Source organism: Rhinopithecus bieti, unplaced genomic scaffold (genome assembly GCF_001698545.2).
Source record: "Rhinopithecus bieti isolate Rb0 unplaced genomic scaffold, ASM169854v2 scaffold_35856, whole genome shotgun sequence".
Classification (NCBI taxonomy): Eukaryota; Metazoa; Chordata; class Mammalia; order Primates; family Cercopithecidae; genus Rhinopithecus; species Rhinopithecus bieti.
Genome location: NW_016815820.1, coordinates 1478955 through 1504608, shown reverse-complemented (window position 1 = coordinate 1504608; position 25654 = coordinate 1478955). Strand labels below are relative to the sequence as shown.

The 25654-nt window shown below is 43.7% G+C and overlaps 1 protein-coding gene across 2 annotated transcripts in view; it reads left to right on the top strand.

The window, feature by feature from the left end:
• KAT7 (lysine acetyltransferase 7) overlaps nucleotides 1–16643 on the top strand; it is a 43545-nt gene extending 26902 nt beyond the window's left edge. For both annotated transcript variants that reach the window (XM_017853941.1, XM_017853940.1), the window contains 8 exons: nucleotides 3192–3302; nucleotides 5517–5708; nucleotides 8978–9065; nucleotides 9287–9429; nucleotides 10842–10935; nucleotides 13552–13698; nucleotides 14240–14346; nucleotides 14948–16643. In XM_017853941.1, the coding sequence (XP_017709430.1) occupies nucleotides 3192–3302; nucleotides 5517–5708; nucleotides 8978–9065; nucleotides 9287–9429; nucleotides 10842–10935; nucleotides 13552–13698; nucleotides 14240–14346; nucleotides 14948–15049 (984 nt within the window). In that variant the 3' untranslated portion in view covers nucleotides 15050–16643. The remainder of the gene's footprint in view (nucleotides 1–3191; nucleotides 3303–5516; nucleotides 5709–8977; nucleotides 9066–9286; nucleotides 9430–10841; nucleotides 10936–13551; nucleotides 13699–14239; nucleotides 14347–14947) is intronic.
• Nucleotides 16644–25654: the final 9011 nt, after the last annotated feature.

Sequence of the window (25654 nt, the reverse complement as noted above, 5' to 3'; positions counted from 1 at the left end):
AACTCCTGACCTCGTGATCCACCCACCTCGGCCTCCCAAAGTGCTGGGATTACAGGCGTGAGCCACTGTGCCCAGCCTTTTATTTATTTATTTATTTATTTATTTATTTATTTATTTATTTTAAATTTTAGATAAGGGGGTACACGTACAGGTTTGTTACATACATGTGTTGTGTGATGCTAAGATTTAGGCTTCTATTGATCTTATCCTGTCACCCAAGTGGTGAACATAGCACCTGATAGGTAGTTTTTCGACCTTTGCCTGCCTCCCCACTTTTGGAATCCTCGGTGTTTATTGTTCCCTTCTTTGTGTCCCTCCATACCCAGTGGTTAGCTCCCACTTATAACTGAGAACATGCTGTGTTTGATTTTCTGTTTTTGTGTTAATTTCCTTAAGATAATGGCCTCCAGCTGCATCCATGCTGCTGCAAAGGACATGATTTCATTCTTTTTTATGGCTGTTCTTTTAGGTTTTTTCTGACATTTTAGTTTTTTTCATAGAATTGGAATGTTTTCTTATTTAGCCATTAGAATAGATTCTTTTTTTTTTTTTTTTTTTTTTTTTTTTGAGACGGAGTCTTGCTCTGTCGCCCAGGCTGGAGTGCAGTGGCCGGATCTCAGCTCACTGCAAGTTCCACCTCCCGGGTTTACGCCATTCTCCTGCCTCAGCCTTCCGAGTGCTAGGACTACAGGTGCCCGCCACCTCACCCGGCTAGTTTTTTGTATTTTTTAGTAGAGACGGGGTTTCACCGTATTAGCCAGGATGGTCTTGATCTCCTGACCTCATGATCCGCCCGTCTCGGCCTCCCAAAGTGCTGGGATTACAGGCTTGAGCCACCGCGCCCGGCCTAGAATAGATGCTTAAACGTAGGGCATGTGAATACTTACTCAGGGCATGGCTTCACTAAGACAAAAATATGCCAGCCTATGTATAGTTGACCCTTTGTATCCATGGATTTTGTTCCTGTGGATTCAGCCAACCACAGATCGGAAATATTTGGGGAAAAAAATGTGCGTTTGTACTGAACATGTACAGACTTTTTCTTGTCATTATTTCTGAAATAGTACAGTATAACAGCTATTACATGGCATTGACATCACATAACTAATCTAGAGATTATTTACAGTATACTGCTGGATGTGCCCTGGTTATATGCAAATATGACATCATTTACATAAGAGACTTGAGCATCCATGGATTTTATTATATACAGGAAGGCTGGGGGACGTTCCTGGAACTCTTCCCCCATGGGATATCAAGAGATGACTGTATTTACTCTTTTTTTTTTTTTTTTTTTTTTTTTGAGACAGATTCTCACTCTGTCACCCAGGCTGGAATGCAGCAGTGGTCCAGTCGCAGCTGACTGCAACCTCTGCCTCCCGGGTTCTGGGTTCAAGCCATTCGCCTGCCTCAGCCTCCCAAGTAGCTGGAGTAATAGGCGTGGGCCACCACACCCAGCTGATTTTTATAATTTTAGTAGAGACAGGGTTTTGCCATGTTGCCCAGGTTGGTCTCAAACTCCTGAACTCAAGTGATTTGCCCATCTTGGCCTCCCAAGGTGCTAGGATTACAGGTGAGCACCTGGCCTATATTTACTTTTTCGACAGTCATCACTGTCTTAAATGATAATTTTATGAATAAGTGGACATAGGACAATGTGAGATGGGTTGTGGGGTGAATTTGTAGTTAGACCTTTACACCAGACTGTTGGTTTGTAGAATGAGGGCTTTAGTAGTGGGCTGTAGGGTACCAGGTTGTTTGCTTGCCCCAGTCTTGCTCACTGTTTCTATCTGCAAACTGGTTAGAAGAGTAATAAGACAATGATACCATATTTTGAGTGATTAGTGCTAGGCACTGTGGTTGTGATGTTCCTTTGATCTTTTAACAGTCCAGTATGATTGGTGGTATTTCCTGTATTTTATATACAGGAAAACAGACTGAGAGGGGTAACTTGCCCAAAATCATACAGGTAGAAAAGAGTGAAGTAAAAGTTCCTGAAATTTTTAACCTTAACAAACATCTGCTCTGCTTTTCAGTAATTTGGGATAGATGAGTAGGACCCAACCTCCTTGATTAAAATGCTGGCTAGGATTTTTTTCAAGCTTTTTTTTTTTCCAGTGTTCCTCAAAATAGAAGAAATAACTAATGCTTAGAACCCAAATCTTAGATGATAAGGGTCCAAATTTAAAAAGATTCACAGCAGATGGAATCAGATTAACCAGAGGAAATTTTAATAGGGATAAAGATACTGATGAGTGGTATCTTCATATGCTAATATGTGTGTGAAATCTATAGTGTTTTCCTGGGATAAGCCATCCACTCCACTTAACTACTATTATCTCCTATTCTCTGGATGGGAGGTGGAGACTAGAACAGAGTGGGAAGGGCTAAAATCAAAGGCTTAAAAGGGAAGTTTCCTTTGTAGAATCTCTTTCCTGGAAAGGATTCTTGTAGTGACTGACATGGTAAGATTGGAAAATTATTTTGAGACTGGATTATTTTCACGCTTTTAATTTTCTATGGCTTTTCACTGTCTTATTCTTGCTTAATATTTAGTAAGGCATTTTTTAAAGAGTCCAGCCTATTTTTCCTGAGCATGTGGACTGGAGTTTGAGGGTAGCACGCCTTTTGCAGACAGTGTAATGGTGGCTGGAGCAATTCAAGTGAAAGAAGTTACAAAGGACTACTTCATCCAGCTGCCCCTGCCCCTCCCTTCCTGCAGATTTTCTTTTGAGTCTAAAATCTTAGACACTAAGGCTTAGAGAATCTGGTTTTTGTTTGTTTTGTTTTTAAATCGAGGAGTATCCACCAAACCTCCTTCCACATCTCAGGATTCTGGGAATTTGTAGTGTCTCTGGGTTTGTTGTACTTTATTTATTTGTACTGTCATGCACATTTTTACCTAAAGGAATGGAGGCATAGAGTTCTGATCCACGAAGAAATAGAAGAATGAAGCTCCCTTCTGGAGGTGTGGGAGCATTTCCTCTCCAGATTTACTGGGGTGGGTAGTGGGAGTCTTGTGGCATTAATCTGATAAATAGTATGTCTTGTGCTCAATCCCTAGCACCTAGTATGTAGGCACTAAATAAATAGCTTATGGTTGTGTGGTTTGCATGGATTGAAGTGAAATAGATTAAAAAGTTCTTAGAAGCAGAGAGTATCAGGGTGTCATGCTCTGGTTATTTTCCTAGGAACACAGACAGACCTATGGGAACACACGGGAACCTCTCTTAGAAAACCTGACAAGTGAGTATGACTTGGATCTTTTCCGAAGAGCACAAGCCCGGGCTTCAGAGGATTTGGTGAGTATTAAAACCTCCAAACTGAAGACCACTTGTGAAAGGTGCTTAGAATTGCCAAGAAAAATGATTGCAAATCAGTTTGGTGGGAATTAAATGTACCTTGCTTCTGAATCTCTTTCCTTCTCTTCCCAGCTGTCCCTGTTTGGAGACTAGCCTTTCCCTTTCAGATTTAAAACAAATCACCCCTCCTCCCTTCCTTTTTTTATTCCCTTCTTTCCACCTCAGCTCCCGGAAGTACCAGTTTGGCTAGAGCTGATGAGGCTGGATAAAACTATAGGCTCCCCTTTGTCTCAGCTGGGCAATTTGCAATTCTGAGAACCTGTAGCCTAGGAGAGACTCATCTCTGTTGTTTTCTTAATCCCAACAGGAACTCCCCTCTTGCTAGGTTTCCTCTGCACTAAGAGTGAAAATAACAGTGAAGGGGAATAATGGAAAAGGCTGTTGTCAGATGTTTTAGAATTAATCTTTGACACAGTCAAGTTTGATACATTGGTTTTCCATTCTGTTATTTATTTAGAGCTAGTTTATACTGAGTTGCTGTCCTAGGCAGAATTTTTAACAACTTTTCTTGAAGAAAATTCTGGTGATTGAGTTTACCTCTGATGTAACAGATTAAATGTGTTCAGGGAAGCTCAGTTTTTAAAGTGAATCTCATTTTCACCCCCTTCCCCCTTGTATTAAAAAAAATTGTATCAAGTAGTAGACTTGTTGAAAACTGGGCGGAGGCAGGGTTTGCTGGCTACCTTTGGCTGGAATGGGCAGTTTCTGCTGCTAGTTTTCTCTATCCTGTTTTGTCATGGAGCATTTCTGGGCTAGCGTTTCACAACTTTACACCTGGTTATACTTACAAATTATAATACTTTTGTAGCCAACTCAGAGTCATTGAATTTTTTTTTTTTTTTATCTGAGACAGAATTTTGCTCTGTTGCCCCAACTGGAGTGCAGTGGTGCCATCATGGCTCACTGCAGCCTCGACCTCCAGTGCTCAAGCGATTCTCCCACGTCAGCCTCCTGAGTAGCTGGGACTGTAGGCATGCCACTACACCCAGCCCAGAAATATTTTCTGCCTTCTAGAGTTTAGATTCTAGAATTATCATGCACATTTCAAAAATATTTTTTAAAAGGCCTACTTTTTTTTCTAAGTGAGCATTGTGGATATATGTCACAGAGATTCATATAGCTTTATAAAAGTTTCTGCAGATAAGTAAGGCAGATTCTAAATCAACTTTTTTGTTTAGTTTTAGAATACTTTCTAAGGGTGGGCAGTTTGTATCTGTGATGATTTTCTTTATAATTCACTTTGGTCTAGGCTGATAATGAAGTTTCTAAGGTCTCTTTCTGGTGAGGCCCAGAATGTGGGAGGTAGCAGAGAAACCCCTCTTTTGAGACCTGTGCTCTGAGCAGTGTGGGTAGTAAGTTTTCTGTATGCCTGCCTGATTTTTCATGTAGCTCTCTTTAATGTAAATTCTCATGGATAGAAGCCAAATCTGTCTGATTTTTTATAGCCTAGCATGGTGACATGCACACACGCTTTTAGAAACAAGACTTTTTTTTTTTTTTTTTTTTTGAGACGGAGTCTCGCTCTGCTCGCTCTGCCTGCCCAGGCTGGAGTGCAGTGGCCGGATCTCAGCTCACTGCAAAGCTCGCCTCCCGGGTTTACGCTTCTCCTGCCTCAGCCTCCCGATGTAGCTGGACTACAGGCGCCCGCCCATCTCGCCGGCTAAGTTTTTTGTATTTTTTAGTAGAGACGGGGTTTTCAACCGTGTTAGCCAGGATGGTCTCAATCTCCTGACCATCGTGATCCGCGTTCCAATTCTCGGCCTCCAATAGTGCTGGGATTACAGGCTTGAGCCACCGTGCCCGGCCCTATTTTTTTTTTAAAACAGAGTCTCGCTCTGTCTCCCAGGCTGGAGTGTAGTAGTGTGATCTTGGTTCACTGCAGCCTCTGCCTCTTGGGTTCAAGTGATTCTTCTGCCTCAGCCTCCCAAGTAGCTGGGATTACAGTTGTTTGCCACCACACCTGGCTAATTATTGTCTTTTTAGTAGAGGTGGGGTTTTGCCATTTCGGCCAGGCTGGTCTCGAACTCCTGGCCTCAAGTGATCTGCCTGCCTCAGCCTCCCAAAGTGTTGGGATTACAGGATCCATTGTGTCCTGCCTGAAAGCAAAGATAATAAATTCTAATCCTCCTTTGACTTTTGATTTCTTGGCAATAGGAGAAATTAAGGCTGCAAGGCCAAATCACAGAGGGAAGCAACATGATTAAAACAATTGCTTTTGGCCGCTATGAGCTTGATACCTGGTACCATTCTCCATATCCTGAAGAATATGCACGGCTGGGACGTCTCTATATGTGTGAATTCTGTTTAAAATATATGAAGAGCCAAACGATACTCCGCCGGCACATGGTGAGTTGTCTTGGGTTCCTCTGCCTTGACCATGATGGCAATAAGCTGTAGGATCTCTAGATTTTGCCATAGTGATTGCCTCTGTTCAGGCACCTTCCCAGTGGTCCTCAGCAGTGGGATGAAGGCATAGGAAATGGAAGGCCACAGCTTAAGGTGGGGTGTAGAGCCTGAGGCATGGCTTGTGCTGGGTGCCACCCAGAGCAGCTGAGGGCCCTTACCCACATCCTGTCATGTACGTCTTCCTGTCTTTTGTTCTTGCTGCCTGCTCCTCTTCATTTCCTCCTTGGAATATGAACTACCTCTGCCTACAGGTTTTGTGTGTCCCAAACTAGATGAAAATACAGACTTCATTAGGCAGAGCAGGGACAGTATGGCTCACCTTCATATCCCTAGCAACTAGTGTGGACAACTGATGCCCAGGAAATATATGGTGAATGGGTACACTTACTAATATGTAAGAGTGATCAGCCTGTGACAGATTATGAAAGTAGTAGAATGGGTCCTTTGGTGCCTTCCCCTCTTTTTCCTAATAAAACAGGTATAAGGAGTTGAATCTGTTATTGTTGACAAATACGTTTACTAGATTTTTTGCAGCTTCAAAAAATCCCCTCTGTTACGGAATAAGAAGCTTTGTCTTAAGGGGAATTTTTGCCATGGAGCAAGAGTGTGCAACGGGAAGGAGTAGAGATTAGATTAGCCTTTCAGGCAGAGAAGCTTTTTTCTTTTTTTTTTTTTGAGACGGAGTCTTGCTATGTTGCCCAGGCTGGAGTGCAGTGGCGCGATCTCGGTTCACTGCAACCTCCACCTCCCGGGTTAAAATGATTCTCCTACCTCAGCCTCCTGAGTAGCTGGGACTACAGGTGCACACCACCACACCTGGCTAAGTTTTGTATTTTTAGTAGAGATGGGGTTTCACCATGTTGGCCAGGATGGTCTTGATCTCCTGACCTCGTGATCTACCCACCTCAACTTCCCAAAGTTCTAGGATCACAGGCATGAGCCACTGTGCCCAGCCCTTGTTCTCATAATCACAATATAATTTGGCTCTAAGGCCTCGGGGTGTCTCTTTTCCTTCCCCTTCCTTTTTTATTTCCCAGGATTTCCATATGCTGAGCATCTATGATCCAGTCTTCCTGTGATTTCTGTCATTATACTCTTCTCCCCAGTTTGGTTGGTGATACTGCTTTTTTATGTTCCCAGTTCAGGAGCATGTGGTCTGCAGGTTCAGGGCCCAGAACTGTTGCTTTGACTCAGGTTCTGCAGGCCCTGGCACACTTGACTACATGGGGCTAGAGTCATGGAGGGGAGGTGATTGGCGGGAATTGGTAGAGATACCAGTGTACAGGGAATAATGGGGTCAGAAGGAGGGGCACTGACACAGATGGCAGTTCATGGAGATAAAATGGTTTTACTATGTGAAAGCAGGTATTTTTATTGATGTGCACTGCTTACCATTTATGCCTTTTTTCTTTTTTGTTTCTGGTTGTTTAGTGACACTAACTGATGAAATAGCTAAAAGGGCAAGAAATAGTAATAGAAGGAGAAAACAAAGGGTCTGAATAAATCTGAGGATCGAATAAACATTATGAATATTTGATAATCTTCCATATTATATAATATAAAATCAGATTTCAGGAAATACCTATTTTATTCCATGCCTGTTCTTTTCCCATTGCTTCATGTGTGATCACTGAAATGAAGTGGTCTTCCTTTGACTTGGCTTCTGTTTCTAAACAATAATTGTTTCATGAGTTTGGTTATTGTTGGGAAGAGCCAGCATGAGTAAAGGGGTAGAGATAGGAACAAACTACAGATGGAATTTTCTTGGAGGGATTCCAGTTAATAAATATTTGGATTTACATATGACAAATTGGAATATGCTTCTTGAGTTGACAAAAAGATTCGCAGTAAAATTGCTTAATAGAAAGTGTTTCATCGGCCAGGTGCGGTGGCTAGCACCTGTAATCCCAGCACTTTGGGAGGCTGAAGTGGGAGGATTGCTTGAGGCCAAGAATTTGAGACCAGCCTTGGTAAAATAGACTCTGTCGCTTCAAAAACCATTTTAAAAATTAACCAGGTGTAGTGCCAGGTACCTGTAATCTTAGCTACATCGGAGAATCTTTTGTACCCAGGAGTTCGAGGCTGCAGTGAGCTATGATCGTGCTATTTCAGCCTGGGTGACAGTGACACCCTACCTCAAAAAAATAAGTTTTATGTATCTATACTTTTTAAACACTTTTTTATTTTTTTTGAGACGGAGTCTCGCTCTGTCACTTAGGCTGCAGTGCAGTAGTGCGACGTCGACTCACTACAGCCTCCACCTCCCGGATTCTTTTGCCTCAGCCTCCAGAGTAGCTGGGATTACAGGCCCCCCGACACCACACCTGGCTAATTTTTGTATTTTTAGTAGAGGTGGGGTTTCACCATGTTGTCCAGGCTGCACTCAAACTCCTGACCTCAGGTGATCCGCCCACTTCAGCCTCCCAAAGTGCTGGGATTACAGGCATGAGCCACCGCCCCAGGCCTTAAACATTTTAAAATGTAAACCTTTTAAAGAATTCACCTAACAGCAGAATGCAGCTGACTGGCTGCATTAAAACAATTAGCACTTGAGAGTTAGGAAAAGGGGGTACTTCATGCCTCCTTGTGGCCAAGTGACCCTAGCTTCTTGCTGCTCAGCTAGGCTGCTTGCTTTTTTTTTTTTTTTTTTTTGCCACAGGACTTTCTCCTAATTTCCTTATATAGCAAAGGCAATGCAGTTGCAGGGGAGAAGGGCAGACAGGTAGTACATGGTTTTTATCATTGTGAGTGAGTTTTCTGATCTGAACAAAAGAAGACCATAATGGTTAGGTGGTAATGAGAAGTTATGGATAAAGGTGAGAGTAAAGTACTTAGCCACCCTAAGCTGCTGGAAATAAGCTGCTTAAGAATTTCCTGTTGGCTTGAGGCATTTGGTAATAAGCAAGGGTATTGTTATTTATTTGACCTTTATGTAGTGGGTGATTTTAATCTCCTGGGCTAAAGCAGTGCCAGAATGTAATCCAGAGTACTTGTTCCAGATTGCTATAGAAGTGTCATAAATATATTCAAATGACTTTGGAAGTCTTTGTTTTATGGAAAAAAATCTATATTTTGCTGTATGTTCTCAACTTGTCCAAGTGTCCTGTAGCTCAGTTAACCACATTTGACCTGTCATTCCTTTTCCCTTTTGAGGAACAGTCTTGTTGGGGGGGCTTTGGTTCCCTAATGTGAATTTCATTGTCTCGCAGGCCAAATGTGTGTGGAAACACCCACCTGGTGATGAGATATATCGCAAAGGTTCAATCTCTGTGTTTGAAGTGGATGGCAAGAAAACAAGGTAAAAGTGGTGACTTTAGAAAGGGGTTGTAATGTTGTATATTCACAGGTTTCAGAAGGCATGTGTTTTTTCTCCATCATACCTTGTGAAGGATATAGAACTCTTCTTTTGCCAAAATACACAATATGTTTCATTAATAATTATGGTATGTTTGTGAATTTTAGGCCTTTATCTGTTTAGGAATCAGTGGCCCACACATGAACTCTGTTTCTCTGCTTCCAGATCTACTGCCAAAACCTGTGCCTGTTGGCCAAACTTTTTCTGGACCATAAGACGTTATATTATGATGTGGAACCCTTCCTGTTCTATGTTATGACAGAGGCGGACAACACTGGCTGTCACCTGATTGGATATTTTTCCAAGGTAAGCAGGATCTGGAGATTAAGAAGCCACTGGCCAGAGCAGGGTGATCCATGTTTGCAGCTGGGGGCTCAAATCACCAACAGGAAGAAGCTGTACTCTGGGCAATGATGACACCCCTTCCATAAATTTAAAAAAAAAAAAAGGGCAAACCCACGTATCAAAGATTGTTTAATGAAAATGCAGTTTTTATTAAAAGCTTCGGGTTAATTCTTTTCTGGAATTGTGGACTGGAGCTGCCTATTAATAACTGGCCAGAGCCCTCCCTAGTAACCCACAAGCCAACATCTTGTAGTCAAGCCAACTCTCCTGGCTTTGCCTGCCTCTATGTTATCGGCTTAAAACCAGGAATATACTCGTTTTGCCTGATTGTTTAGCTGGGCTCCTTCTAGCACAGTCCCTTCAGTGATAACACTGCTGCGCCTTTTAAAGACCCAAGGTCAGATTTTTTTTTTTTTTTTTTGAGACAGTCTCACTCTTGCCCAGGCTGGAGTACAGAGGTGTGATCTTGACTCACTGCATCCTCTGCTTTCCGGGTTCAAGTGACCCTCCTGCCTCAGCCTCCTGAGCAACTGGGATAACAGGCACCTGCCACCACGCCCAGCGAATTTTTTGTGTGATTTTAGTAGAGATGGTGTTTTATACCATGTTGGCGAGGATGGTCTTGAACTCCTGACCTCAAGTGACCACTCGCCTTAGCCTCCCAAAGTGCTGGGATTACAGGTGTGACCCATTGCGCCTGGCCCAAGGCCAGATTTTATGACTTTTAGTATAACAACTTTATTGAAATATAATTCATACACCATAAATTCACACACTGAAAGGGTACAATTTAGTTGTTTATAGTGTATTCACAGAGTTGTGCAATCAATCCAGTTTGCATTATCCTGAAAAGAAATTGTTAGCAATCACTCCTGTTTCCACTCAGTCCCTCTCAGCCCTTCTGTCTGTACAAATTTCCCTATTCTGGACATTTCCTGCAACTGGAATCACACATTTTGATTTCATTCAATTTGATTTTTTTTTTAAATCCCTTTGCAGAATGGAGACTTACTGTGTTGTTTCCTTCCCTTCTCTTCCAGTAGGCAGCTCCTTTTCAAAAATTGCATTTAAAGTGGGCTTCTATATACTGAGTGAGCAGCCTTAACCTTCTTGCCCTGCTCTGTGGCTGTCAGGAACCCAGAGTCAGCCGCCTTAAAATGAAACTGGAGGTCTCAGCTAGGGAAATCCTGGGATGATTAATGGCTTTGGCCATGATAAGAGGTGTGGTTATAACAGCTGTGAGCCTGACAGCCACTCCTTGGGACTGGTTAGCCAGATGTTTTGCAAGCAGCCTTATTTTGTATCTGTGGAAGTGCTGAAACCTTTGGTTTCAAATCCTCCTGACGTGTTCATCTGTTTGCTCTTGATTTTAGGAAAAGAATTCATTCCTCAACTACAATGTATCCTGTATCCTTACTATGCCACAGTACATGAGACAGGGCTATGGCAAGATGCTTATTGATTTCAGTAAGTGAAACTGCTAAGTCATTAGTTCCATAAGGCAGGGACCATGTGAATATTGCTGTTTGTCTTTTTGTCCTGTGGTCTCTGCAATTCCTGGAATGTAGTGGAGGTACATGGATATTTAGTAAATGAATGAACAAGTAGGAAAAACCTGAACATTGTCATTCTGCCTGATACACATTGACCATTGAAGGGATACAGGACTTCTCCTTAATGGGTAGGAAGTACAGAGGATGATAAAGTGAGCTCTAGGATTATCCCAGTTTGAGACTTTTAAACAGCACATAACATGCATGAGGCTTAAAATCTGTTCCTTGATGCTAGGGATTTCACTTTTGTAGGGACTTGTCTAGAAGTAATCCATGTACCCAATGGACCCTTTGCATAATATACTCTGCCCTCATTAATTGTGGATTCTGTGTTTGTGAATTTGCTTACTCACTAAGTTTTATTTGTAACCCCAAAATCAGTCTTAACATTTTTGTGGTCATTCGTGAACATGCACAGAGCAGCCAAAAATAAGAGTCATGGATGCACGCATTCCCAGCTGACTTCAGAGTTTTCAGCTCTTATACTGTAAACAAGTTCATTTTCAGTCTGTGAATGCCACACGGTTTTGGCCTTCTGTTGATTTTAGATGGACCCTATGAGTAGTGCTGATGTGTCTGGTGTTCCTAATCTCAGGAATCCCGGGGTACCTTACAGAGGTTAGATCGCTTTCTTCAGGTGAATTAGAGAGTTGCTGGCAGTGAGTTCAATGTTAGTGATGTCAACAGTGTATATTAAATAAGGCATTTTAAAACAGAAACATAAAATAAGGTTATGTATTGATGGTTGACCAATATGTGACCAGAGGCTTGCAGGAACCTAACCCTCCCTGTATTTCTTCTAGTAGCAGTGGTTCAGTGTTCACTAATTCAGGTTCTCAGTGACTTTATGAAACATAACTGCTGTGAATAACAAGACTCCACTGTGTGTTATTCTCTATTTGATGTACACTGTCAAAGGACAGGTTGGGTATATTGTAATCAAAATTGGAATTCCTAGAATTAGCCTTCCAAGCCTTCTTTCTTTCTTTCTTTTTTTTTTTTTTTGAGACAGAGTTTTGCTCTTATTGTCCAGGCTGGAACGCAATGGCGCGATCTTGGCTCATTGCAACCTCCATCTCCCAGGTTCAAGCGATTCTCCTGCCTCAGCCTCCCGAGTAGCTGGGATTACAGGCATGTGCCACCACGCCTGGCTAATTTTGTGTTTTTTTAGTAGAGATGGAGTTTCTCCATGTTGATCAGGCTGGTCTCGAACTCCTGACCTCAGGTGGTCTGCCCACCTCGGCCTCCCAGAGTGCTGGAATTACAGGTGTGAGCCACCTTGCCCAGCCGTCCTTTTTCATTTTTAAGTCATCTGAGAAGAGATGAACTGGAAAGTGACATAAGAGGATAACTATATATCTTTGAATAGGTAACACTGTTCGTATAAACTTGATTTTATAGAAAGTTTTAAGCATTAACAAAAGTATAATAAACCCTCCTATACCCATCACCCAGCTTCAGTAATTACTGTTTTTTGGGGGTGGGGGGGCCTAACCTCGTTTTACCGATACTTTCACCTGCCATTATTTTGATATTTCTAAAAGATAAGGTCTATTACACCTTAAAAAAAAAAGTCCTTCATATCATAAATTGTGATACTCAAATTTCCCTGGTGTGATTTTGTTCTTTTTAAAAATTGTTTTTTTTTAATACTTAGATCCAGGTAAAATTGATAGTGAGATTGAGAAATATGGCTCATAATTCACTTTCAGTCTAAAATTTTCCACTCCCATCTTTTTTTTCCTTGCTGTGTTTTTGTTGAAGAAAGGAGGTTAGTTGTCTAAAAAGGTTCCCCAGATTACGAACTTTGCAGACTGCATCTCCATAATGTTGTTTTGTATATTTTGTATAAATTGAATGTTAGGTGTTTAGACTTTACAACTAGAGGCTTCATCATTTGGGTTTTTTACACCCCCCCTCCCCCATCTCATAGGTGGTACTGAGCTAATCTGTTTTTACCATTCAAAGATTTAAAAAATATTAAAAAACTAGGTAATGAAGTGGCTTCACATTTTTTTCCTGTCTCCCTTGTTTCCAACACACACCTATAGAGAACCATTGTTATCAAAATGATTAATAGTGAAGCCTTCCAGAGTTCTTTTAGTGCCTGTTACAGTAGTGCCCTCCTTATCTGCCATTTCACTTTCTGCAGTTTCAATTACCTATAGTCAACTGCGGTCCAAAAATAGGGGAGTACAGTACAATAAGATATTTTGAGAGACAGATAACCTTCACATAACTTTTATTACAGTATATTGTTATAATTGTTCTGTTTTACTATTACTGTCTTCCTGTTCCTAATTTATAAGTTAAACTATAGCATACGTATGTGTTGATAGGAAAATACATAGTATATATAGGATTTGGTACTATCCACAGTTTTAGGCTTGCACTGGGAGTCTTGGAACACATTCCCTGGAATAAGAGGGGACTGTGCTTCTTAAACCTTCTTGCATGTTGGCACACTGTTTTTTGCTATTAGGATAAGATCTAGTGCTGCTAGAAAAAGTCTGTATTTGTTCCCTGGCAGGTTATTTGCTTTCCAAAGTCGAAGAAAAAGTTGGCTCCCCAGAACGTCCACTCTCAGATCTGGGGCTTATAAGCTATCGCAGTTACTGGAAAGAAGTACTTCTCCGCTACCTGCATAATTTCCAAGGCAAAGAGATTTCTATCAAAGGTTGGTTTTTGACTCCTTGGAATGGTTGATTGTTGCCCGAGAAGTTAACTCTACTGGGTGTTGTGTTTCCCCTGAATATGAGAAAGGAAGGCCAACTGAAAATGGACCACTGCAGAGACCCTCACTGAAGTTGCCTGGGAATCCAAAACATTTGGCCCCTGGGAATGGTTATTAATTGGCTTCTCAAATCCAGAGTTGCTAACACTAATTCTTATAAAAGTCAAGAAGAAAAACTTCAGGTCTTTTGGTTCATCTTTCTGAGAAAGACATCCCTGTGTATTTATGCAGGGGTGGAACAATTTAGTTTGATCTATATTTGGCCCTGATTTCTAAGGGGCCAAGAATAGCTTCTTGCTGTAATATCCTTCTGTAGTTATTTGGACTGGTCAAATGAATACTTTGTAAACTCCTAAACAGATTGGGTTGAGTACAGAAGATTCTGTCCATTTGGATTTCCTTGAAGGGAAAGTAGACCTTGGCTGGGGGCAAAGGGGTGGGAACCTGCACTTTGGTCAGGTTGTCAGTAGCTCTTCTGTTTCAGAAATCAGTCAGGAGACGGCTGTGAATCCTGTGGACATTGTCAGCACTCTACAAGCCCTTCAGATGCTCAAGTACTGGAAGGGAAAACACCTAGTTTTAAAGAGACAGGTAAGGTTTTCATCAGCAGCTTGCTCATTGCTGGATGTCCTTCAAGGCTTAGCAGAGCAAAGTAGGGGCCTTAAGACTCAAGAAAACCTTCCCTTAAAGGAGTTTGGCTACATGCCCCTTTTATTGGGTCTCGTTTCTGTAGCTGGCAGTGATGCCTGCATTGCCTTATCCGTATCAGAAGGTTTTGGTAAGCTCCTGTCTCAAATTTGAATGACACAAGTTAAGCAGCTCCAGTTAAGCAGCTTTATGTTGTACAGCACTTCTGTCATTTGATGATTTTCTTACATGGGAGGAAATTGCCCATCTGTAGAGGAATCTTCACAAATGCTGTCTCAACTCATACTCACTTCTAATTTTTTAAATTGTTTCATACATACAATAAAGGTAGGTGAGCGATGATTTTCATTTCTCACTGAGGGTAAAGTAGGAAGAATGGATTAGATAGAAAAGTCGTTTATAAGTCAAAAGATAGTATTTTTTTATACCCTAATATGTTGTTAAACCTTTGGCAATTCCTTCTTGGTGGTTAGTTATTTTGGAATCTATGTAAAGGCATTTGAGTTGAAAGTATATAATCCTTTTTCCCATTGTTCTCCCCCAGGACCTGATTGATGAGTGGATAGCCAAAGAGGCCAAAAGGTCCAACTCCAATAAAACCATGGATCCCAGCTGCTTAAAATGGACCCCTCCCAAGGGCACTTAAAGTGACCTGTCATTCCGAGCCAGCGAACCCCAGCAGTAGGAATCCGTACCCTAGGGATCTGTCTGTCATTTCTGTTGCTCTTGTGATTGGCAAGTACAGTATCCTTTGGGAAGGCCATCCCCCTCAGGACTGTCCTGGCTCCGACCTTTGTGTACACTGCAGACGCTGGTTCTGAGGAACTGTTGTTTCGGCCTCAGTGAGGTTGCCTGGATGGGATCTGTATTAGACTTGAGTGCAGGTCTCTCAGCACTGACCCAAGGAGTTCTGTTATGGTACTGTACCTGTCCAGTCACTGGTTCTCTCCTCATGTCCTCTTGCCCCATGAGGTTGTGTTGTGTCTTCTAAGCGTGGTACTAGTGCTTGCCGCCTGGTCACCAGACCTCCAAATATGGCTGCCACCACCAGGACCTTTCCAGTTACTCCTTATATGTGTGTTCTGTGGAGGGGCAGGGAAGAGGTGGCACTTGTGAGTGTGTGTGGATTGGCAGGGGATCCATTCACTTTGGGTTTCATCTTGCTTTAAATTTCTTTCCTTCATTTTGATTAAGAGACCTCTTTTTGATCTGTATTGGGCTAACCAGAGCCAAATACTTTTGAAGAGTTTCCCAGGGACTAGTCTTGGTAATAGCATATAATTGATCTGAATGAGATGGAGAGAAGAATGAAGAGGTGGTAGTTCTGGGTTTGATTTGAATTCACCTGTGGGCAGTGGGCAGTGTCTTGGTGAAAGGGAGCAGATACTACTTTTTGCCTCACCATAAAGTACCCACTAGTAAATATTTCCTTCTCTCTTTACTCCCAGTCCCTTTTTACGTTTGCAGGTGCCAAAGTAATGTCCACTTCTCCCTTTCATGCTGCATGTTAACTGATTAATTATACTGCAGAAATCTTTTCACCTCCACTAGTCTGATACAGTACATCTTTACTTCTGTATACCTTGCACTGATTCTGTCTGAATGCCCTGGGAGAAGTTGAAAATGATTGAAAGTGACTTTCGTATCTCAGCCCATGACTCAGCAAGGCAGAATGGCCACCCCTGCCAAGGTTTGCTTCTCTTTTCAACAGTGCCTCACCCTCCCTCTAGGATTAAAGTGCTTCTGCCCTTCCACGAACTCCTCCTCCATTTCCTTTTTGGGATTTGTCACCGTCCTTCTATTCTCTGGTCTTCTATTTTTGGTGTTGTTCAAGTGAAGGAAGAGATGTTCCCTCTAATTTCTCTGTAGCCCATTATAACCTGCTATCTTGGGGCAACTTTTGATGTATGACATGTCACCCTTCCCAACTTGGTCTCCTCCAACATGCTGTCTTCATGTGGAGCCCTCACCACAATCCCTGACTCCGGTCATTTGTGCCTTTCTCTTGTCATCTCTGTACACTACTTATATTCACTGTGGGTTGGGGGAGCTAATTTTAAGCATGTTCAGTGGCAGCTCCCCTCCAGTTTCAGTGTCACTGTTAAAATTTATCCAAAAGCAACTTCACTAGGGGTTTTCTTAAGGGGTAAAGGCCTTTTACAGAAGCTAAACCCTTCCCCACATGTGGTAGAATGTGCTCTTCTATATCTACTCCTCAATAAAGCATGTTCTCTGCTCAAGTCTGTTTCATCTGGGGGCTCTCATTTATATATGAAAATGATGCACACAATCTGCTACTCATAGTAAATGCACTTAGGATTTGCTTTGCCTAGCAGTACACTGTTGAGGGATGTGGTTTGTGGCTATGGAATGTTTTTCCCTGTGATGCAGGCTGTCTATAAAGATCAAGGGAGTGCTCACTTTGAACTTATCTAGATGGTGGCACAAATTTGATCTGCCTCACTTTGGTTCCAGCTAATCAGTATACATAGCAATGATTAGTCAGTATTAGCCATTCTTTCACTAAGTGCCATTTTTCACTGATTTTAGGGGGAAAGGAACCAATAGGAAGTTAGGATATATGGGGGGTACAGTTGATGCCTATGGGAGATGGGAACAGATATCCCTTCTCATTTCCAAGTTCATTCACCAATATTGAGCAATGTCACATCTAACTATTGACTCCCAGGTTGAAATGATTATTTTTGAAAATAGCTGCATTTTCCTGTAAGATATACCCAGCACAGGAAAAGGGTGGCTGAGCACTTACCTCTGTATGGTGGAAAGGAGGAGGCTGGGAATTGTATGTGCTGGAATGGTGTTGCTCACTGTGACCAGTAGTGGTGAGAACCCATACAGTTGAAGTTTTTTTGCACAGTTCTGATCCCAAGCCTCCACTCGCTTTGCCATCCCACTTTACTCACTGAAAAATAAAAGAATTTATTATCTCATTTCAACCCCCACAGGTGTGGGAACAGACTTCCCTTGGCAATTTTGAGTAAGACTATCCCATTTCCTCCCCTCCCCCCCTTTTTTTTTTGAGTCAGAGTCTGGCTGTGTCACCCAGATTGGAGTGCAATGGCCGTTCTCGGTTCACTGTAACCTCTGCCTCCCGGGTTCAAGTGATTCTCCTTTCTCAGCCTTCCGAGTAGCTGGGATTACAGGTGCCTGCCACCATGCCCAGATAATTTTTGTATTTTTAGTAGAAACAGGGTTTCGTCATGTTGGCCAGGCTGGTCTTGAACTCCTGACTTCAGGTAATGTGCCCACCTTGGCCTCCCAGAGTGCTGGGATTACAGCCGTGAGCCACTGCACCCAGCTTTTAGCTCCCTCTCATCTGCATAACAGAAGCTTAGCTGCTTAAGCTCCTTTATTAGAAGAGCAAAAGTCTGAAGTTATTCCTGAAACCTGCTCAATGGAAGTACCTACTCTTATTTCTGGAGGAAGAGAGCCGTGGCATGGGCTGGTTGCTTCCCATATGGTTGCCACCGTACCTTCATACTGCCTCATTTGACCCTCATACTAGCCCTGTGCAGTAGATGTGTACACTGGTTTGCCAAAGGAGACCTGGAATCCAAGGTGGAAGTAAGCAGCGAATCCAGAAACTTCAATTCTGGTCTGTCTACCTTGATACCCCGCACCCTCCCCTCTACCGTTTGCTTCCACAACTTTTTTTGATTCCTTAATGATGATGAATCCTCTCCCTTCTAGTTGGATTTCTTTGTTATAGGCACCCATGTTTCTAATGGCTTCCATTACAAGGATAATAATGAAACTGGTGAAAACTTTCAGGCAAAGGGATTGATTTTCTTTTTACATTTTTTCTTCTTACTGTTTTTTTAATTATTAACCAACTCAACTCATTACAGTAAAAAGGACTGATTTTTAAGCCAGCCATGATAGCTCTGTAATAGTCTGTAATCTCAGCACTTTGGGAGGCCAACGTGGGCAGATTGCTTGAGTCTAGGAATTTGAGACTAGCCTGGGCAGCATGATGAAATCCCAGCTCTACAAAAAATAGAAAAATTAGACGTGGGCATGTGCCTGTAGTCCCAGCTACTCGGGAGGCTGAGGCATGAGAATCACCTGAACCCGGGAAGTAGAGGTTGCAGTGAGTCAAGATGACGCCACTACACTCCAGCCTGGGTGACAGAATGAGACCCTGTCTCAAAAAAATAGAATTGATTGATGTTAGTTGGCTTTACAAGCAGCAACTTTGGGGGGCTACAGAACTAAACCAGGAAGCAAAAGATGTACCTCATGCTGGCATTGTTTCTGATTTAGGATAGTAAGCATTGTCCCTTTACTTCCGTGGTTTTCTTCATTCCTCACCACAGCACGGTAAGGTGGATATTATAGCCCTCTGCCAGATGAAAAATTGAGGCTTATAGCGGTCTTGCTGCTGTGTGAGAACAACAGAATGAGAGAGCCTTGCTTCCCTGAGTCCAAATCCCATACTTTTGGCATTGTTACCATGAGGTCTGGTCATCTGATGCTTCCATGCTATTTTCCCATTTCTTATCTGTGGATAATGAGTCATATTAAGTAATTTTTTTTTTTTTTTTTTTGGTAAGACAGTGTCTCGCTCTGTCACCCAGGCTAACGTGCAGTGGCGTGATCTCGTCTCATTGCAACCTCTGCCTCCCGGGTTCAAGCGATTCTTCTGCCTCAGCCTCCCAAGTAGCAGGGATTACAGGCACCCACCACCTCGCCTGGCTAATTTTTGTGTTTTTACTAGAGACGAGGTTTTGCCATGTTGGCCGGGCTGGTCTCGAACTCCTGACCTCAGGTGATCCCAAAGTGCTGGGATTACAGGCAGGAGCCACCGTTCCCAGCCAAGTAAGTTTTAACAGTGTGGTATAACCTTTAAATGACAAGGTGGTGCTTTTGACTTGTCCTCTACTTTGATTTGTCCTGATTTGTCCCTATAGTTCTGAGTGGGTCAAAACAAAGTCTCAGGAGATGCACCAGGATCAAGCAGCACAGCTCGGCCGTGATCCTTTTACAAAACACTTTTTTCTTCTGTCCTGTGAGACTCTGATTAAAGCACTGGATTTTAAAAAATCACCCTTGTAAATACACATTTGTCTATAGTTGAGGAAATTGTGCCTTTGAAGTGCATTCTTGGACATGGAGTTAAGAAACCCTGGTTTGAGAAAAAGCCCCAGTGAGACAGCAGGAATCCTGTTACCACACAACCCCTCAGCTAGTTCTTAGTGTGCTCAGGCTCAAATAACCAATCCCATCAAGTGAAATGAATGGCAGCAGGGAGAAGGCCTGGCTCACGGAGGATCTAGGCATTAGTTTCCTCTACCTCATGTGTCTCACAGGTGCACATATGTACAGCATATCAAGGTGTTGAATGTCATGAGAATAAAATATGAAAACTGCTTTGCTGATAGTATGTGATGTGTGCTAGGACTTCTAGAAGCCACCCTTTGCTGTTCATTGGGATCATGGAATCGGACCTCAACTGGTTTTGCCTCAGCACTTTCTTCCACAAAATTATGTGTGACTGCCTCCTCCAGACTGTTTCCTGCTGATAGGGGCAGTTTAATGGCCTTCTTCCTGTGTGGTATCTGCAACAAAATCCCAATGAATGTCACTAAGAAGGAAACAAAGGATTGCCCAGCGACGAGAAATGTCCCTGGTGCCAAAACATCAGTTTGCCCCTAACCTCTTGTGCAATACCTTTAAGTCCAGGTCATATTGTTACCATTTGGGGGTTTGGGGATTTGTTTACTTGTGCCCAAGAGTGGAGAAAATAACCTGTGCGATTGCACAACTCTGGCTCCATGGTTCCTCACAAATGTTCCATGTGAGATATAAACATCTTTATCCTCGACAAGGCATGTTCGTTCCAAGAAACCCATCTTTGTTCTTAATTGGGCATTTGTTTCTGGAAACAGCTTACCGTACATTCAATTCCAAAGTTATCAGAAACCTACACTCTTATCTCACAAATTTAGAGGTATGGTAGATCATCTCCAAAGATGGCCACCAACAATTGCTCTCATCCTCTGTGCACGTGCTCCTTCCAATAAGATCTATTTTTTTTCCTCAGTGTGGGCTGAACTTGTGACTTGTTTTGACTAATAGGATGTTATGGAAGTGATATTTTGGTAGCTTCCACCTTTCTTGAAAATGCGCTGACATGTTTTCAAATGAGAAGCTTGGGCTAAATTACTGAATGGTGAGAGACGATGCATAGGAGAACCAAGGTGCTCTAGTCTCACTCAACTAAAAGCCCAGACTTGTGTCTCTTGAAGGTTTCAACCCCGCCAGACTCCCAGCTGAATGCACCCTCATGAGTGGCCCTTGCTGGTACCACATGACACTAAAGACATCTAGCTGAGCCCTGTTAACCCAGAGAATTGTGAGAATACTGTTTTAACCACACGTTTTGGAATGGTTTGATACGTCGCAATTGAGAAGTGAAACAAGGGGACTTTGGAAACTGAAGGGCTGGAATTCAGTTTGCCCTGTAGGTTGATTGGAAGCCAGATGTGCCTAGAGAAAGGCGGCTACCACCTTGTGCAATTCCAAGGGACACTGTTTATGTTCTGTGTAAATGGCAGCCTCAGACAGTTCACCTCGTTTGGTTATTTATCGTGTCAGCTGTCAGTCAAATTGCTTCTGAGGTAACTGGCTGGCCTTGGAATTCTTAGCCACCTCCTTAAGTGGATCAGGAAAACTGAAGAATATCCTTCTGTATGTATGTATGTATGTGTGTATTGATTGACTGATTTATGAGACAGGATCTCTTTGTCACCCAGGCTGGAGTGCAATGGTACAATCACAGCTCACTGCAGCCTCGCCTTCCCAGGCTCCAGCGATTCTCCCACCACAACCTCCAGAGTAGTTGAGACCACAGGCATGCACTACCATGCCTGGCTAACTTTTTGTATTTTCAGTAGAGACGAGGTTTCGCCGTGTTGCCCAGGCTGGTTTCAAGCGGAGCTCAAGCCATCAGCCCACCTTGGCCTCCCAAAGTGTTGGGATTACAGGTATGAGCCGCTGCGCCCAGCCTTCTGCTGTCAAGATACTGCTCATCACTTGCGTGCTCCAGAATTCATGTGGCTTCTCATTGCTCAGTGGATTAAGTTCATGTTTATCCTGGCTTTCAAGTTTTTCCGTAAGCTGGCTCAACCTACACGTAGCTTTCGTCGTTCCCTTACACATAACCTCAACGTGCAACAGGATTAGTCTGTTATTCCCTTTCTTGTATTTACTGAGAAAGCCTCCACTTCAACGTTCCATGAAGTGTGTTCCACTAAATACCAAAGTATAGGCAAAAAGTTCTGTGGTCAAATAAATTTGGAAAACACTTTGAGTGTTTCCAAAGTTAGTATCAGGCCATTCATGGTGGCTCACACCTGTAAGCCCAGCACTTTGGGAAGCTGAGGTGGGAGGATCACTGGAGCCCAGGAGTTTGAGACCAGCCTGGGCAACACAGGGAGACCTAATCTCTACAAAAAAATTAGCTGGGCATGGTGGTGTGCACCCATAGTGCCAGCTACTCGGGAGGCTGAGGTAGGAGGATCACCTGAGCCCAGGAAGTCAAGGCTGTGGTAAGCTGAGATCCCACCAGTGTGCTCCAGCCTGGGTGACAGAACAAGACCCTGTCTCAAAAAATAAAAAAAAGATAATGCCAGTATGTTTCTTGACTTCAAGATTTCCCAAAACCTTCAGTAGGCTAATGGGCGTTGGGGTTTTCCAAGAAGACACAGGATATAACATTTCCTAAGATGATTTGGTCTGGAAGGAGCCTCTTGGACTGGTGTCCTGGGGTAGGGCTTTTGGAAATGTTTCCCACCCAAATAGGCCCCTAATTCTGCCTGAGACTTGTCTGAACTATCATGACATAGACCAAGTGTGGGGGTTGATGCATGTGAAGTCAAGCCACCATAGCCCAAATCCTGGCTGTCATTTCATTTGTAACTTCAAGCAAGTGGCTTATCCACATTGGCAGAATGGGGATAAAATTGCGGAAAATTCTCTTGCAGTACCTGCCATATATTCATTCATGTAGTCAGTAAACAAGTTCTGTTGTGCCCACCAGCTAAGGTGGGAATTAGTTGAGTCTGGGGAACCAGTGGTAACCGCTGTCTGAAAAAGGGCCTTTATCCTGGGAGCTGAAAGATGAGTTAGCAGGGTGGGGGCAATATCCAGATCCCAGAGCAGGCCAGCATTTGGTGTGTGTGTCTGAGAGAGCCTGGTGATGGACTGGAGGAGAGGGACTAGAGCGCACAGGGCCCTGGAGGTTTCTGCAAGAATGTCAAGTGTATGCTAGGACACCGTTGGACTGTGACCAACAAGGGATGGACGCGATCCTATTTCTCATTTTAAAAGGTCACGCTCCAGTGGACAAAGGCTGGGGGTAGCTGGCTGGCTTGAGGGTGGAAAGCAAGGAGGTCTGCCAGGAGGCTGTTGCCCTCCAAGACAAGGGAGGAAGGTGGCTGCTACCAACAGTGACAAGATAGCAAGAAGTAGGTGGACTCCAGATAGATTGTGGAAGGTTCAACAGCTAGGGGATAATGAGTTAGGTGTGAGGAATTGAGGGGAGCTCTCAGGTTTGTAGCTGGGTGGGTGGAGGTGCCGTTTGTAGAGATGGGGAAGATGGTGAGTAGTTTTGGGGCAGTTCAGTGTATGGACAAGCTGAGTTTGAGAACTGTGGGACATGTTCAGGAAGTAGCAGCTGTGCTGTTTATTTCAGTTACTTGTATTAAGTTTGCTCCTAGAGACAGACTCCTGGAGAACAAGAAATGTGAGTCCATCACAATGCTCTCCAGGGACCTCTCGTGCCAAGCACTTTTGTTGGCGCTGAGGACACAAAGATAATAAGATGTGGTCTGTGTTCTTCAGAAACCCTGTTTTGCAGGGGAGGTAAATCATTAATTACAACATCAACATTGTAACATAGAGGAAGTGCTGAATGAAAGAACTTGTCAGGCATTTCGGGAATGCCAAGGAGGGAATGGACGAGTGTTTCCTGGGCTGGAAAACCTTTACAGAGAAATGGATCTTGGCAAAGAATTCATTCACCAGGATGGAAAGAATGGCATGTGCAGAAGCCAGAAGCAGGAGTGAACGTGGTGAGCTTGAGAAAGAGAGGACTGGGGAGCAGAAGGCGGGATTTGCATCCGTTAGTACATCTTGGCTCTCCTATAACACCGTGAGGTCTTCAAGGGCAAATTCCAATCTCACACTTCATTCATATCCCCAGTCCCATCTGAGTTCCTAGTGATATGCTGGCAAATAGGTGAAACTGGTGAGTTCACTTTTTTCTTGAATGTCCCTGACTTCAAACACAAGAATGAGGTTTTCAGCCCTCTTTACTGGTGCTTTTGAGTTGGGTTATTGCGGCGAACCACCTCCTGGCACCTCACCGGTGGCTGGGTGGGGTGGAGTAGGCACTGGGGATGCCTGGTGGGTTAGGAGGTTAGGAGTGGGTGAGATGGGAAGTACATTAACTAGAAAATTGTGCAGCAGTGTCAGAGTTCCAAGGAGGAGGCTTGCACCGGCCCCCACTCCCATATTCATTGCTGGACATGATAGTAAGGCGTGAAGATGGAGAAAACGGGACCCTGAGGTTTATTCAGGGCTCACAGTGAACATTCAGTCTTGGGAGAGAGATTACCTCACTACAGGTTAAGTGCAAGGACTCTTCCTGCCTGTGCTGGTACCATTTGGCCTCCTTGCAGCCGTCTTTGTTGTCACTAAAGCCTTTTCTGGCACCCACAGGAGGGTCCTGCCTTCTGTACCAGCACGCCTGCTTCCCCTCCTTTTTTTTTTTTTTTTTTGAGACAGAGTCTCGCTCTGTTGTCCAGGCTGGAGTGCAGTGGCGTGATCTTGGCTCACAACAACCTCCGCTTCCTAGGTTCAAACGATTCTTCTGCCTCAGCCTCCCAAGTAGCTGGAACTACAGGTGCGTGCCACCATGCCCGGCTAATTTTTATATATTTAGTAGAGATGGGGTTTCACTATGTTGGCCAGGCAGGTCTCAAACTCCTGACCTCATGATCTGCCTGCCTCAGCCTCCCAAAGTGCTAGGATTACAGGTGTGAGCCACCGTGCCTGGCCCCTTTTAAACATAGCCCAGCTCCCAGCTCCCCCCTGCCCGCCTGCAAAGAATCAAACACCCAGAAAAACTCCTAACCTGTTTTCTTTTTCTTTGGAGAGAGGGGCACAGAAGCTAAATGCTTTGTAGCCTAGTGGATTAATGAGCCTCCTTTACTGCTGGACCCACACACAATTCCCAGTGCATTCCTTGGTTCAGCCCTGCCATATTTAGGACCTAGGTTTGCCTCCAGGATTTCATGCTGGCTCATGCGCTGCTTTCTAAGGGGTCCTCTGTGTCCCACCTCCCTATAAACTGCTAGTGCAGGGACAGTTGCCTCAGTCTGGGGCTCCCTGAGGTTGGGAACTGTTTTGCTCTTCTAAGGTGCTCAAGAATGAGACTGTGTCTTAACCATAAGACAGTTAGTTGAAGAGTCACCTTATACAAGACAATTGATGAATAACCTGGACCCCTGTTCTCTGAGTCAGGAGACACATGCATTTGAGCCTTTGAGATCATGTCTGTGAGTAGGGAGAGGGTGTTTTCTTTCAGGCTTGGGTTTCAGAGGACCCTAAAGGGAAGAAAGACCCCTTGTTTTCAGATCCCTTCCGTTCCAAAATGCCTGCAATACCTTCCCATCCTGTCATGGTCTCTTTCCTGTTTCTGTCATCCTTACCTGTGTCCCAAGCCTGTTTTCCCACCTGGGGGCAGGACCAGGGCTGTTCGGTATTTCTCTGCGATTCTGTGAAAGGGCTCTTGGCCTCTTGACATATCAGTGAGGCCACTGAAAAGTCTACAGAGCCCAGGCCATTCCTGCCCTTTGCTCTGCACCAGACAAGCAGCCGTTCACTGGTCACTCATTTATTGAGCGCCTACTGTGTGCTAAGCACAGGATACAGAGTGTACGAGTCTCCTCACTGCTGTGCAGTGAGATGCCAGCTCTGAGTGTGAGAGAGGGCAGAGTCAATGCAGCTTGCAACAGCAAAGACTGCATTTATGCAGGACTGCTGCCTGACACCGAGAGTCCAGGAACAAACCCAGTGGGTTCAGTGTGGGCCTTGTGTGAAGTGCCAGTGATGATAACAGGAGACACAGAGAAGAGAGTTGGCCTGCCGGCTTGTCAGCTGTGACATCCAGGTAGGAAGAAGTGGCACCACGTCCTCTGGGAAGTCTGCGGTGGGGCTTTTACTC